The sequence below is a fragment of the Gigantopelta aegis genome, chromosome 9 (assembly GCF_016097555.1).
Source record: "Gigantopelta aegis isolate Gae_Host chromosome 9, Gae_host_genome, whole genome shotgun sequence".
Classification (NCBI taxonomy): Eukaryota; Metazoa; Mollusca; class Gastropoda; order Neomphalida; family Peltospiridae; genus Gigantopelta; species Gigantopelta aegis.
The window spans coordinates 27,519,188-27,533,769 of NC_054707.1; the positions used below are offsets into that span (position 1 = coordinate 27,519,188).

A 14,582-nucleotide genomic window follows, 5' to 3' on the forward strand; every position below is an offset into this window, starting at 1 on the left:
TATCCCACCCTGAGTGAGTGCACTGGTAAGCTCAATGGGTAGGTGTAAGACCACATACACCGAGGTCACCCACTTCACAGGTGCGATTATGGGTGTGTCTCTCAAGTGTATGACCCCACATGGGGGATGATTACCCAGCATGCACTGCAGGTTCCGTGTACCCCAGGCTTGGGTGATATCGAGATAGCTCAGCTGACAGCAAGCTTGGAGCATGGCCCTGTCAAGTAGTCCCATACCGAAATAAAAATCCTGCGGCTTCACTATTCATCTCATCATCATCCATGTTTGTAATGTTCAGCAAAAATTTTTTTGTCTCTGTGTTAAATGTTTGTGGCATTATTTTTTTTTTATTCTCAACATGTCCATGTTGACCAGTTATTGCTTCAATTGTATAATATAGGCAAAGGTCTTTATATAGGCTATGCCTGTTGACCAATCCCATCTGTTAATATATAAACAGAAATAAATATTGTTTAAACCATATAAAGGTGAAGGTCACAGTAGTCTCATTATTAAAAGTTACTTAACTTCAAGGAAGTTGCTTCCTTTATATTTTGTATTGACAAAATTTGTATGTCACAAAGAGTTGCATATATTCTCTTAACTTGAATTGGGTAAAGGTTAAAATAGTAACATCCTCTTTTTAAAAAGTTGCCATGTATCAGCTTCAAAGGAAGCTATCATTAGCCACATGGGACAAAAGATTTCACATGCATAAGATTATATGGCCGTGAAAATGGACATTAAGTTTGGTTAATCTACAAACCTGTAACACATCTGTATAAAATATTAATAAAATAAAACATGAGTCTGATGTTGAAACATGGAAATATCCTCTAAAAATAAACTAGAGCTTGCCTCCATAACTGTTACTTCTCAGATTTATGTATGTTTTTAAAATTATGGATAATGCATTTCTCAGTATTACAAACAGCAGGATAACCGGACACACTTCTAATGTACGAAAATGGATATTTTAAACAATAAAATGTAAGCAACTTCTAATTTAAATTATAAAAAAACAGCTCTAACAGTGAAAAAATATTCCTACTTTTTAAAAAAATTGGGTCTGTCACTTAATTTTACAGGAAACAACTTCGCATAACCGCTATGTTGTGTATGATTTGATTGCAAGTCATGGAGATGTAGAAGACATGGTTTTCTTTGCAGTCTTAATGAAAGGTTTGTAATTGTAAACATTGCAGTGTTTTGTCTTTAATAGAGTGGAAGTACTGAAAATACATTTATTGAAATATATTTTCTGATTTTCTTTTATGTCTTTTTGGACATAGCATTTTCATTTAATTTTTCATTTATTTTTATAACTCTGTTCACTTGAGGTTCAAGCCTGCTGTTCTGGACATACACCTGTGCATGTGAGGTAAATGTAAAATGCTGTGATTTAAAAGAATAGAATATTCAGTTTCATTTCAGTTTTAATTTATTTCTGGCTTATATGCACTTAAGGTTCAAAAACACTGTCCTTGGCATACACCTCATCTGTTTGGCTGGGACACGATTTTGTTGGCTGTCTTGAGCTGTCAACAGTTGGCCTCAGATTACAGTTATCTTCCCATTTGGTTTTTCCAAAATCAGGAAATCTGCCGGCGCAAGTAGTCTGCTATTTGACTGTGATTATTTCATGGCAGACAGCTATGAAGTGGCAGCTATCTGACTGAAGTGACAGGGGATAGCATGTAGTTTGTAAACATGTGTAACCTGTTGACATTGAAGACTTGTTTGTGGTAATTCCGGCCCATGCAAAGGTAGTGCTTTTTGTGTAAAATGGGTGTACTCCGGCCTGGTTTAGAGGGTGTGTTTGTTTAAACCAATAAGCTGGGAGAAAGAGCTGGACAATAGGGGTTGTCTTTTTCAGGGCATGTGTCCCCCAGGCAGGCAGGGTGTATACTACCAAATCAAATCCCATAGACGACAATAGTAACATATGTGGCTAAAACTCCTACCTGCAACGTATCAACCGACATAAACGCCACGGATATAAATACTACCACCCCTCACACTTAAAGTGAATCAGAAAAAAATGGGGGTCAAGCTGCTCGTTTCTGAGATAACGGGTAGCGTCTATGACTACCCTAGTTCCGCACAAAATTCGAGTACTTTTTTTTACAGGTACCCCATACATGTTTCAAGCACAAGGCTACTTGAAACATTGGTACTAGATGAAATAAAATTGCATTTTTTTTTAACCCAGATAAAACTATTATTTTTTACAACCAACACACTCACATTTATAACCAATCACAGGACTTGTGGTGTTCACTTCTCTATCAAAAGTTCGGTGCACCTCCAACTTTGACCCAGCCGGAAGTTATTTGGTCTAGTACTACCTATACTGATAACATACATTTTTCAAAAAGTGTCCAGCTATGTGTCTTTATGACAACCAGGATCTGGTGTATTCTGACATAAACTGACAACCTCACTGATACTGTTGTTTCTACAGTGCAACCTAATATAATGTACACCTCAAAAAACATATATATTGCATATAGTTTTGTACAAATGCAATATGTCATATTAAACAACAAAATGTTTTAAAATAAAACTCCTGAAGATATTTACTTTCAGTTGGGTTTGTGTACTCAGGTATATAATTATATAGAGACAACAAAGATAGTCAGAGTACCTCTACCCCTTTAAAGAATTCCATTAAAACACATGCACATGATTGACCCCTAGATTATGAAGACCTCAACAGGCACATCAAAGAAATATCAGTATTAAAAAAATACACTGTCTGAGGAAGGAAACACAAACATGACTGTACCTGTATGAAGTAATGACTTAATGTCCTGAACATTAGTGTTGGGAGGAAATCCTGTATGCTGGGTGTGGGTGTCTTCAAGTTACCAGGTGTGGGAATTTCAAATCCATCGGCCATGCTGATTTTCATAATGAACCATGAAAACCATTGGCAGCCACCAATATTCCTGACTATATTTTATTTATAGCCTACTGTAGTTGGAGGTTTTAATAGTTGTGATATCTGGAATTATCATGCAGCTTTCACACATTTATTAGTGATTAAGTACTGAAAAAAACTATTTTTAAATGACAAAATTACCCTAACATCTATTTTCTTGCATTATTTTCTAATCCGGATGAATACAATATGTATATTAGATGTATTCCTACAATCTGTAATCCAGCATTTTATTTAGCTAGTAACATTAGGTAATACAGCTTTAACAATAAAATAAATTATCAACTTAATCCAAGGCAGATAATCAAATCTGAAAAAAATTGGTTCTGAATCTAGTATAAACTCAAAATGCTTTTCATGAGAGCTAACTAAGTGATTATTAAGAAAAAAAAATTATCTGGAGATCTAAGTATATGTTTAACAACCTTATTGTTATGTACAAATAAGAATAGAAGGCACAATAGTGAGAACAAATTTAATTATGTTTTTGGTAAAGTTTTTCTTCAAATTTACTTACATTTTTTTCAGAAAACTACTATTTTTTCTAAAATATAACTTAGCATCCTATAAATATGTCAAAATGACAATAAAAATCAAGTTCTTTACAAATTTGAGTTTTCAGAATTTCATACATAAAAAATTAACAATGTTAATGGAAACTAAAGACATTAACCCACTATTGGCACATGCTATTTTTAATATAAAAATAAATTGCTATTAAAATCTTAGTTCAGGTTGCCTATATATAATACCATATTGAGGAACAGTTGTATATGGCAAGTCAAATACCATGTAAAAAGAAATTATTGAAATCTTTACAGTATGAATTATAGGCCAAAACCAACTTTTCTTCAGTGCTAACTTTGATTCAAACTCTATTCAGAGCCATGTACAGAGATTATTGTCAAGGTCAAGGTCATTGTGAACTTGCATGGTCGAGTGATGGCTAATTAATCAACCAGTATAGTTTAATTAAATAAAATGACAAAATCATAATATTTTTTATTATGCACTGAATATGTATACTACCAAATCAAATCCCATAGACGACAATAGTAACATATGTGGCTAAAACTCCTACCTGCAACGTATCAACCGACATAAACGCCACGGATATAAATACTACCACCCCTCACACTTAAAGTGAATCAGAAAAAAATGGGGGTCAAGCTGCTCGTTTCTGAGATAACGGGTAGCGTCTATGACTACCCTAGTTCCGCACCTCCAACTTTGACCCAGCCGGAAGTTATTTGGTCTAGTACTACCGGCAAAGGTACATACAAAAATCCACAGGCCTGCTGATATTAATAAAAATGTTATAGCCACTAGAAACATAGCAAAATTAATTGTGGTCTGAGGTCTTGGAATCTGTCAATCTAAAGGCTTGTGGGTTACCCATTGCATCATTAAGACCAGGTGTTTATTTCTTCACACATGAGTTAGAATTACCTAGGAGATGATTATAACATATTTGACCAGATACCAATGTTGGTTTGACTGTCACAAATTGAGTTTTACCTGTGACATGAAACAAAAATGGATGAACAGAACTAAAGCCAGTGCCTTACGTGACATTTGAAATTATTTTTTGCTACCTAACAATTCTACATTGTCCAATAAATAAACTAGCATTTATTTTTTGGAAATATAATAATTTACATTAAATATTTTTAACAACTAAATATTTTTATTTTATTTTAATAATAATTTAAATTATTAAAAAACCCCAAAAAACCTTCTTTTTTTTTGTGGGGAAGGTGTGTGGTGACATTGCATAGATTTGCAGCTAGTACTAATTATTACTTATTAGTTGAGAATTATTCAGGCAAACAGTATTACACTTGTGCTTCTGTACTATTTCATGTCATCCTTTGCTACAGTCCTATTAGTTCTCAAAACGTAATATCTTACCAGGGATGTGACTTTGATAGATTCAATGTACATGTATTATTACACTTGTTTCATAAATAAAATTCTTGACTTTACTCTGGAGTTATCAAAGTTTGAGTATAACAGTACCGGTACTTGAACTGCAGGGTCACCCGAGGGCTATTACAATATTTTTAAAGACAGTATGATTAACTAAACAGCAAGAGCTAGCATAATATATAAATAGGCTTTCAAAGAATTCCAAGAATTTCTAAAGCATTAATACTGGTTTTAATGCTGCAAACAGATTTGATTATCATATCAAATTTTGCATTTTATTACACCAGCGGTCATACAAAACAAGGACAATATTTTTTCATATTTTATCAGTGAGAAATATTCTGTATTGGTGTAATGTATAATACTGTTGGATGATTTGATGCTTACAAACCAACAACCTTGTCGGTACTAAATATGATGTCATCACGATTTGGCAAAGGAACAAATTGATGTCAGATAATATAAAAAGTGCATTTATGGCTCACTTGTTTTCAGTATTAAATTTGTAAAAAAAAAAATTTTTTTTAATGCATTTCATTATAGGTTTTTGAAAAGTATCTGTTAATGTGATAAAAATTATAAATTATAGCAATATCCAGAACAGTGTGTAAAATGGTTTACATCATTTCTGTTGATTTACGTGTACATGTTCGTATATAAAAAATAAACTTTAAGGCTTTTGAAAAAAAATAGCAGGTGTAATAAATAGAATAAAAAACTCTGTACCAGGTATTATCAAATTTATGTCCCTCATTAAATCATTTCCATTTGTCACTCACAAAAGATAATGACAAATGAAAATGATTTCACTCAAGATATAAATTTGATAACTGCTAACTTGGTTATTATCCTCTGTATATGCAGATTTAATGTTGTCATGGCTTTAGATCTCACTAATTTGGGAACGAGTTTTTATCTGTTCTGAGCACAGTGCAGTTTTAGGGCAAGAATGTTGTTAACAGCTAGCTGCTGAGGAGTTGTGAATATTCACAAATTCCTCATTATTTTGGGCACAACATTTATTTCCTTGATATTGATGCATGTTAAAACACTGGTTGTACACCTACATGTACAACAGGTTGAGAAAATATTGCCAAGAGGTACTGTAAAACAAATATACCTTTCTTTTCAGACTACGAACGTGTGATCAGCCATCACATCCAGCATGAGCACTACAAAGGAGCACTTGATGTTTTGGTGAAACAGGTAAACAACCTTTACTATGTGTCTCAGTGACAGTCACACATCAGTCTGATGACATGATTCAGTTACTGTGTGTACCTACCCCACATATCAATATCAATAGGGGGTAGGGCTGGAGATGACTCGAGATAATCAGTCTGATGACATGATTTAGTTACTGTGTGTACCTACCCCACATATCAATATCAATAGGGGGTAGGGCTGGAGACGACTCGAGATAATCAGTCTGATGACATGATTTAGTTACTGTGTGTACCTACCCCACATATCAATATCAATAGGGGGTAGGGCTGGAGATGACTCGAGATAATCAGTCTGATGACATGATGTGTACCTGTGTACCTACCCCACATATCAATATCAATAGGGGGTAGGGCTGGAGATGACTCGAGATAATCAGTCTGATGACATGATTTAGTTACTGTGTGTACCTACCCCACATATCAATATCAATAGGGGGTAGGGCTGGAGATGACTCGAGATAATCAGTCTGATGACATGATTTAGTTACTGTGTGTACCTAACCCACATATCAATATCAATAGGGGGTAGGGCTGGAGATGACTCGAGATAATCAGTCTGATGACATGATTTAGTTACTGTGTGTACCTACCCCACATATCAATATCAATATGGGGTAGGGCTGGAGATGACTCGAGATAATCAGTCTGATGACATGATTTAGTTACTGTGTGTACCTACCCCACATATCAATATCAATAGGGGGTAGGGCTGGAGACACCTTGAGCTAATCAGTCTGATGACATGATTTTGCTCCTAACAGTCTGAATCACAAGAATAATTTAACTGATCTTTTATCCTGTTGATGTATGAGATTGTGTAATTTGTTTTCTTCCTTCAGACTGATGTGGAACTGTACTACAAGTTTTCACCCTTGCTGATGCAGTACACACCTAAAGAGACTGTGGATTCATGGATCAACTTGGGACGACAGCTGGATCCCAAAAAGCTTATTCCTGCTCTAGTACAGTATGACCATAACCGATACCGTGAACAGGTGAATTGTTAACCTCAACAGTTAGGTTTTGTGTATCCACTCATTAGAATTTGCTTTAATGTGATATAAATAAAAACTGTGTAAGACATTACCAGGGTTCCTTCATGTCCTGAATTTTATATCAGTAGAATACTCTAAAACTAGAATTTTTTTAACTTATTTATTTGAAAAATGTTTTAAGTTTTATTTATAGAAAAAGAATTAAGTATTTAAAAAATAAAATGCATCAGATAGTATTAGTGAATTTCTTGATATTCATTAGATTTTTCCAGAAGGTATATATCTTGCTGTTATGAAAATTTTATGTGTCTAAAATTCCTGCTTAATACAAAAAATCAGTAACTCTGTTTTTTTTACTAATTGCAAATGATGTTTTTCAGGGCAATGAGGCGATCCGGTATCTCGAGTTCTGCATACTTAAGTTGGAAAACAAGGATAATGCTATTCATAACTACCTGCTTTCTCTGTACGCAAAACTGCAGTCAGAAAATCTAATGACATATTTAAACCTTCAAGGAGAGGTAAGTATACTATTTTAAATATTGCTTTAAATTAAGGGGATACACATTTAAATGAACAGTGGGTTCCATATAATATTGTTTAACAAGTCTGACCAGGAGCATGGATGATAGAAGCAAGATATTAATGACGATCATACTTGTACTGACTGTTCTTAATGGGCAGTGATATTTTTTTGTGAGCTTTATTGGCATAGGAAATTAACGTTGTTGCATTCAGGCTTGTGGATTAGGGCTTTTTTCTGGGGCTTTGGTGGCTGATATGTGAGTGTTTGTTTTGTTCTTTAAGAGATGGACTGGAAGAGCAACCTTTTTATTTGTTTTGTTTCTGGTATCAGAAGGTTTCCCTGAACATTACTTATAACACTACATGTGACTGATGACCATGTGTGACAACTGTGGGTTTGTTTCAGGACTATGACAGTGTTTCATATGATCTGAAGTATGCTCTGCGACTGTGCGCCGAGTTTGGCCACAAGCGAGCCTGTGTTCACGTGTACTCTCTGATGGGCCTGTATGAAGAAGCTGTCGACATGGCCTTGTCTGTGAGTACAAATCAGCTTGAAGTCTTTTTCTTCCTTCAATTTGCAATATTCATTTTCAGCAACATTATTTTGGGGGGATCTAACTTTATGGCAGAAACTAATGATCGCCATGATATTTGAGTCTGATCCATTTCTTTAATGACTGCCAGTAATAGGGGTAATACTTAGTATATTAGAGGTAATTACCTTTCTTTCTTTAATAACCACTGAACTCTCTTCGAAGCTGTCAAATTAAGCCATTAGCAAATGCTGATTGGAACTGGCAAGTGTGTGACTCATATGGCCTCATGAGACAAGCACCTGTTGTATTTGGAGAGACAAGGACTGAGATGTGGAGGTGAACAGCAAAATAAGTTGCAAAATAGAAAGAGCTGCCAGGTCAAGAGGAAAAAGATGATTTGCAAAGAAAAAACAACCCTTACAAAAACAACAACAATATTATGTTATTAATCTCTTTGTCAGTATTATTTACAATTTGAATATTTGGAAATTGATTTAACTTCTGAGGTTCAGGCATCAACATGTTAATCATAGCATATATTCAAGAATGTAAGAAAAGAGACCATTTGCCACCAAACCAGCAGTAATTTTCCACAGACAAGGCAACATGTCATTGTTTTTGACATACCAGTCATCAAACTTTGGTGGAAAATAGAACCAATCTCAGTGTTTCCACTGAAGGATGTGAGGCTAAGCAGTCACTCGTGACATAAACTAACTGCTACTCTGCACCAAATAATAATTCTAATTGCTACTTTTATTTAAGGTGGATGTGGAACTGGCGAAACAGCAAGCTGACAAACCAGATCAAGATGACATAGAATTGAGGAAAAAGCTCTGGCTTAGAATAGGTATTTAGACTAGCTAACATTTTATCATGTAAAGTGATATCTGTGGTACAGAGTTTATACATACCATGGAAATCCTGGAATTTTAAAAATTATTATTAGCTGTAATGTGTGCAAAAGCAACACAAAGTATGATCTGACCATCTACACAGTGTGTAGAGCTGTGGTAAACTATAAACAAGATAGCACTAAACTGTGAACACAGTTTATCACAGAGTAAATGTTTTAAGATTAAAAAAGCATAATATACAGACATAAAAACATCACATATGCTTGTAGAAATAGTTTTAATATTTTTTTTAATACAAAATGAAAAATGTGTACAGTATTGGCCACTCTGATGAAGAACTGTGATATTGTTGCCACTGCTACAGGTGTACAGTATTGGCCACTCTGATGAAGAACTGTGATATTGTTGCCACTCATGTAGGTGTACAGTATTGGCCACTGTGATAAACAACTGTGATATTGTTGCCACTGATGCAGGTGTACAGTATTGGCCACTGTGATGAAGAACTGTGATATTGTTGCCACTCATGCAGGTGTACAGTATTGGCCACTCTGATGAAGAACTGTGATATTATTCCCACTCCTGTAGGTGTACTGTATTGGCCACTCTGATGAAGAACTGTGATATTGTTGCCACTCCTATAGGTGTACAGTATTGGCCACTGTGATAAACAACTGTGATATTGTTGCCACTCATGCAGGTGTACAGTATTGGCCACTCTGATGAAGAACTGTGATATTGTTGCCACTCCTATAGGTGTACAGTATTGGCCACTCTGATGAAGAACTGTGATATTGTTGCCACTCCTGCAGGTGTACAAAAAAGACAGAAAACCCCCAACATCATTTATTTTCATTTAAACATGTTGTTTTTAGGTGGGTTTTTTTAAAATCATGAGTAATATACTGTGAAATATACACTTATGAACATTACATTATAGCCCTTGATGGACAATAAAGTTTTTTGTAGCCTGGCGGACTACCGGGTTTTAACATGTGGTAGTCCGAGTGAGATCTTTGTAGCCAAAACATTCCGGGCTACTGCTAAGGTCGAGCCCTGATTTGTTAATAAATGTGGAAAAATTATTAAAACTGTCTGAAATAAAGGCATGGAAAATAGCTTTATAAAGGGATAAAATTTGGTTGATATAGTATAGGGGTCCTGTGTTAATGATTTTTTTGTTGTTGTAGGGTTTTTCAAATGATCTTAGTAATTAAAAGATACTCAGAAATATAGTATGCTTTACTGTTTATTTTAAAGATTTTGTATTCTGTTATGCAGTTCTTAATATTGCAGATAATTCATTTTAGTTCTACAAGTCAATTTTTATTTAACTATTATTTGTACTATCACCAGCTCGACACGTTGTGGAAGAGGAGAAGGACATCAGGAGGGCGATGGAGTTTCTTCATGAGTGCGACCTGCTCAAGATCGAAGACATTCTTCCTTTTTTCCCAGATTTTGTCACCATTGATCACTTTAAGGTCGTAACTTATTGATGTGTATCCCTTTTGTTATGTACACCATTTATATTTTAGAAATAATAATGCACACATCAGTCATTTTCACCATACTGTTTTCCTAAAATAAAATAAACCATTACACTGGTTTTATCTGTTTATCTATTATAATATGTTATCTTTTACAGCCATTATAACATTTTTGGACTAACAGAGCCATTTCAGTTTCTGTTATTTAGATATTTTTGGCGATTCAGTATGAATTTTTACTCATAATAATTCCATTCGTCACACTATGCTTTTGTCCATCCAGCTGCCAAATATAGTTTGACATAATTTTGTGGAAGGGAATCCTTAATGTAATTGATGATAATGATATAATTTATATTTCACACCTTTTTGCTATTTTTTATTACCCAGATATATATTACATGTGGGTAGATTAATCTGGTATCTCTTTTGATATGTTTAAACACAAAATCCAAAAATCAAACAAAAAACCCCAAAACAACAACAACAAAAAAACCAACAAAACAAAACAACAAACTTTTTATATTTTTGACTTCTCAAATTCTAAAAGGCAGATTTCAACCAAACTTAGACTAAATGATTCTCTTGTTACTGTTCGGGCTGATTCCAAATTCCAAATAGCCACTTTAGCCTCTTATTGGCTGAAACCTGTTCGACCTCTTCTCAAGTTTCACCAAGCATATTTCAACATAACTAGTACAAAGGATCCTTACCTTGACCTGACCAAGAGTTGTTATTTTTCAGGCTGGATCACAAATCCAATATAGTCCACTCTGACCTCTAATTGGCCAAGACATTTTCAACTTCTTAACTTCCACCAAGCAGATTTCTTATCAACATCACCTGTCCTCAAAACTAGTGCATATTCCCTATGGTTAGTAGACTGGTCTGAACATCCCAACAGCCAATGGGATGGCCTGAATTCTTCTACTGTGCACCCCTTCCTGTTTCGGTCACGTGACTGTAACTTCCTTCTTTTTTCTTCGCATCTTATGGTTCGGACGTTCTTTTTAATCTCTCTGTTGTAATCTGAGCCATCTATGTTTTTTACTTGGTTTTCTTGCTACTTTTGTGTTTGTAACACATTTTATAATGATGTTACTTTATTCTTGTACAATTATTTTGGCTGTATTCACTTTCTTTAAAAGTCTTATTTGGAATTATTTTTTTTCCATGTGTGCCGGTCAAGAATGTTGGTGGCCATTTTATAAGGGCCGCTTCTTGTTTACTGCAATTGTAGTTGTTATGTTTTGTTTAGTTTTTTCATTACAGTTATAACTGGTAATATCTGATACAAGCTCATCTCACGTGGTTCGTTCTTGTACTAAATGCAAGAAGTTTATGGCGAGCGGAGATCCTCATGATGTCTGTCCAGGTTGTAAACCTCCCCGTGATGTGGAATCTCGTTGTCTCCTTTGTCTTCCCTTGGGTCCGTTGGAGTTCGGCACTTACCTGAAGGTTCTTGCCCAGTGAGTAAAGAAGATGGAGACAGTGGCTACTTCAACCTCTCCTCCAGCCTCTATCCTTGAGTCCGTTGCGGAGGTATTGAAAACGTGACCAAGTATGCTGCAGTAAACCATGGCGTCCATGGCGACTAGTGCGGTTCCTAGTTCGGCGACTACGGGTCCTGCGGCTATGGTGTTGGCTTATGTTCCAGTTCCTGTCTCGACTCCAGCTAGGGCGAGGGTTAACACTACAGTGTTCATGGCTTCCACTCCTGCAGGTGCTACGGGTTCCAGGCAGCCTTCAGAGACCTTATCAACCGTACCTCGGAGGTTTACTTCTTCTTGATCTGAGAGTAAACTGTCATCGGGTCACCGTAGCCAGGGCCAGAGCCTTCGGATCGTTCCAGTTGTCGTCATCGTTCCAGGAGTGTAGACAATCGGGCGTCACGGACTTCTTCTGGTTTCCGTCATGGCCATTCCCAGTCTCCACAACCTTCCAGTGTTGGTGACCAACATGCCTGCGTTAGATTACTACACGATTTTCTGGACGATGAGTCATGTTTCTGTGGTTGATGATACTGATTCGGTGGACTGTATCACAAGGAAGGATTGTCTGGCTATTGTGTATGAGATACTGCTGTCTCTACCTCATCCACCTACACCTGCACGGAAGGGTCCAGTGCCGATGATTGCTACCGATGCTGCACCAGAAAACGTTGTTATTCGATCGTTAGCTGTGGGTACCATGATTGCGGGTGTCGACTCCGAATTGGATGCAGTCTTTAAAGACACAGCTTCACCGCTGGCCTTTCCTCCTTGGCATGGGTATTCTTATCCAGTGTTCAACATGCCTTTCAAGGATAAGGCTCCTGAACTGACTCGGATTTATCCCGGCTCCTAAGAACCCTGCTGTATCGGGGACTCGACCCCAAGGGAAGCCTGCACGTCGTTGATGCCAGCCGGCCAACCCTGGACTCCTCAGATTGTAACAGCCTTCGCCCACCCCTCGACTTTCCGTTCAACAGCGATTCTCAACTCATGCTTCCGGTGTGTCCAACACTGGTTGAAATGTTTGGCAGAGTCTGCTTGGTCTTTTGACATCAGCGCAAGACTTGACTCTACAGGGCCGATTACAACTACATTGCCTCCAGGTCTTTCTGAATCCATTCATCACGTTGGACAAACCGGAGACTGATGATCAACCTTCCCGACCACCTTCAACCCAGTCTTCAATGGTGGTTGATTCCGTCGAACGTCTTAGACGGAGTCTCTTTGCGGCCATTCCAAGTGACCGACCATCTGTTAATGGACGCCTCTCTCGAAGATTGGGGAGCACATCTCAACAGTCAGACAACATCGGGGCTGTGGTCATCCATTGAAGCAAGTTACCACATCAACGTGTTAGAGCTTCTGGCAGTTTTCAGTGTGATACGTCATTGGCGTCAGCAATTGATCCATGCCTCTCTCGTGGTAGCAACCGACAACGTGACGGCGGCGGCTTACATCAATCGTCAGGGCGGAACTCATTCCGGCAGCCTGTTCGACCTCACTTATCAACGGTTCGAGCTGACATATGCGATCCCACTGCAACTTGGAACATATCCCATTCCAGGGATGTTGAATGTTCTGGGAGACAAGTTGTCACGATCGTCCGCTCCACAAAGCACCGAATGGATGCTCAACTCAGAAGCGTTCCGGTGGGTGTGTCACAGGCTATGGACACCAAACGTTGATCGTTTTGCGATGTGCTTCAATCGTCAGCTGAGATTGTACATGTCATCAGTTCCGAATTCAGATTCTCGACGCATTGGCCATCAGCTGGGACGGTCTGGACGCTTATGCGTTTCCACCACCAATACTACTTCCAAGAGTACTCCAGCAATTTCAGGAGTTCCATTGCCGATGACTCCTCATTGCTCTGATGTGGCCAGGCAGAATCTGGTATCCAGACCTCATCCGTCTTGCAGCACCAGATCCTCTACAGCTACCAGATTGGGATCACCTCCTTCTTCATCCCACGTCGAGACAGCACCATCCAAATCCAGGCTTGTTTCATCTACACGTGTGGATATTATCTACGAGGGTTTAAAGGAAACATGACACAAGACCATATTATAGCTCATTTTAAAAGAAAAATGATATAAAAATAATATACAAATAACTTTATAACAATAAAATACGTGTAGTTAACTTAAAATGAAGAAATTACGCTAATCAGTATCAAAGTACGATTTATGCATATTTCTTCGTGAGCGTTCGGAAAAAAAGGGAAGTGACGTCAGAGCCGCTGCACTCTTCCATTGTTGTTAACTGTTTATATATGGAGTAACGGGCTTACGATCTTTTCAGTCCAACAGTGCCGTACTGCGCGGCCTTTGGGTGTAAAAATAAACAGTTTAAACGATCGGGATTGTCTTTTTATGGTTTTCCAAAGGATTGTATCCGAAGAAAGACGCGTGTATTTTATCGCAAAAGAAAAGATTGGACACCAACACCGCATAGTACTTTGGTGTCAGCCTATTTACAGCCCGGAGCCCGAACGTTACCCGGAGACAAATACAGTACTCGGTTGCGAATGCCGAGGTGTACATTGTACATATTTGGCACAAAGATACACCTCAGCATGATGTAT

The 14,582-nt window shown here is 37.3% G+C and overlaps 1 protein-coding gene across 2 annotated transcripts in view; it reads left to right on the top strand.

The window, feature by feature from the left end:
• LOC121380608 (vacuolar protein sorting-associated protein 18 homolog) overlaps nt 1-14,582 on the top strand; it is a 56,672-nt gene that overhangs the window by 28,063 nt on the left and 14,027 nt on the right. For both annotated transcript variants that reach the window (XM_041509503.1, XM_041509504.1), the window contains exons 19-25: nt 1,089-1,182; nt 6,006-6,079; nt 6,939-7,094; nt 7,475-7,615; nt 8,026-8,157; nt 8,924-9,008; nt 10,372-10,499. In XM_041509503.1, coding sequence (XP_041365437.1) covers nt 1,089-1,182; nt 6,006-6,079; nt 6,939-7,094; nt 7,475-7,615; nt 8,026-8,157; nt 8,924-9,008; nt 10,372-10,499 — 810 coding nt within the window. The remainder of the gene's footprint in view (nt 1-1,088; nt 1,183-6,005; nt 6,080-6,938; nt 7,095-7,474; nt 7,616-8,025; nt 8,158-8,923; nt 9,009-10,371; nt 10,500-14,582) is intronic.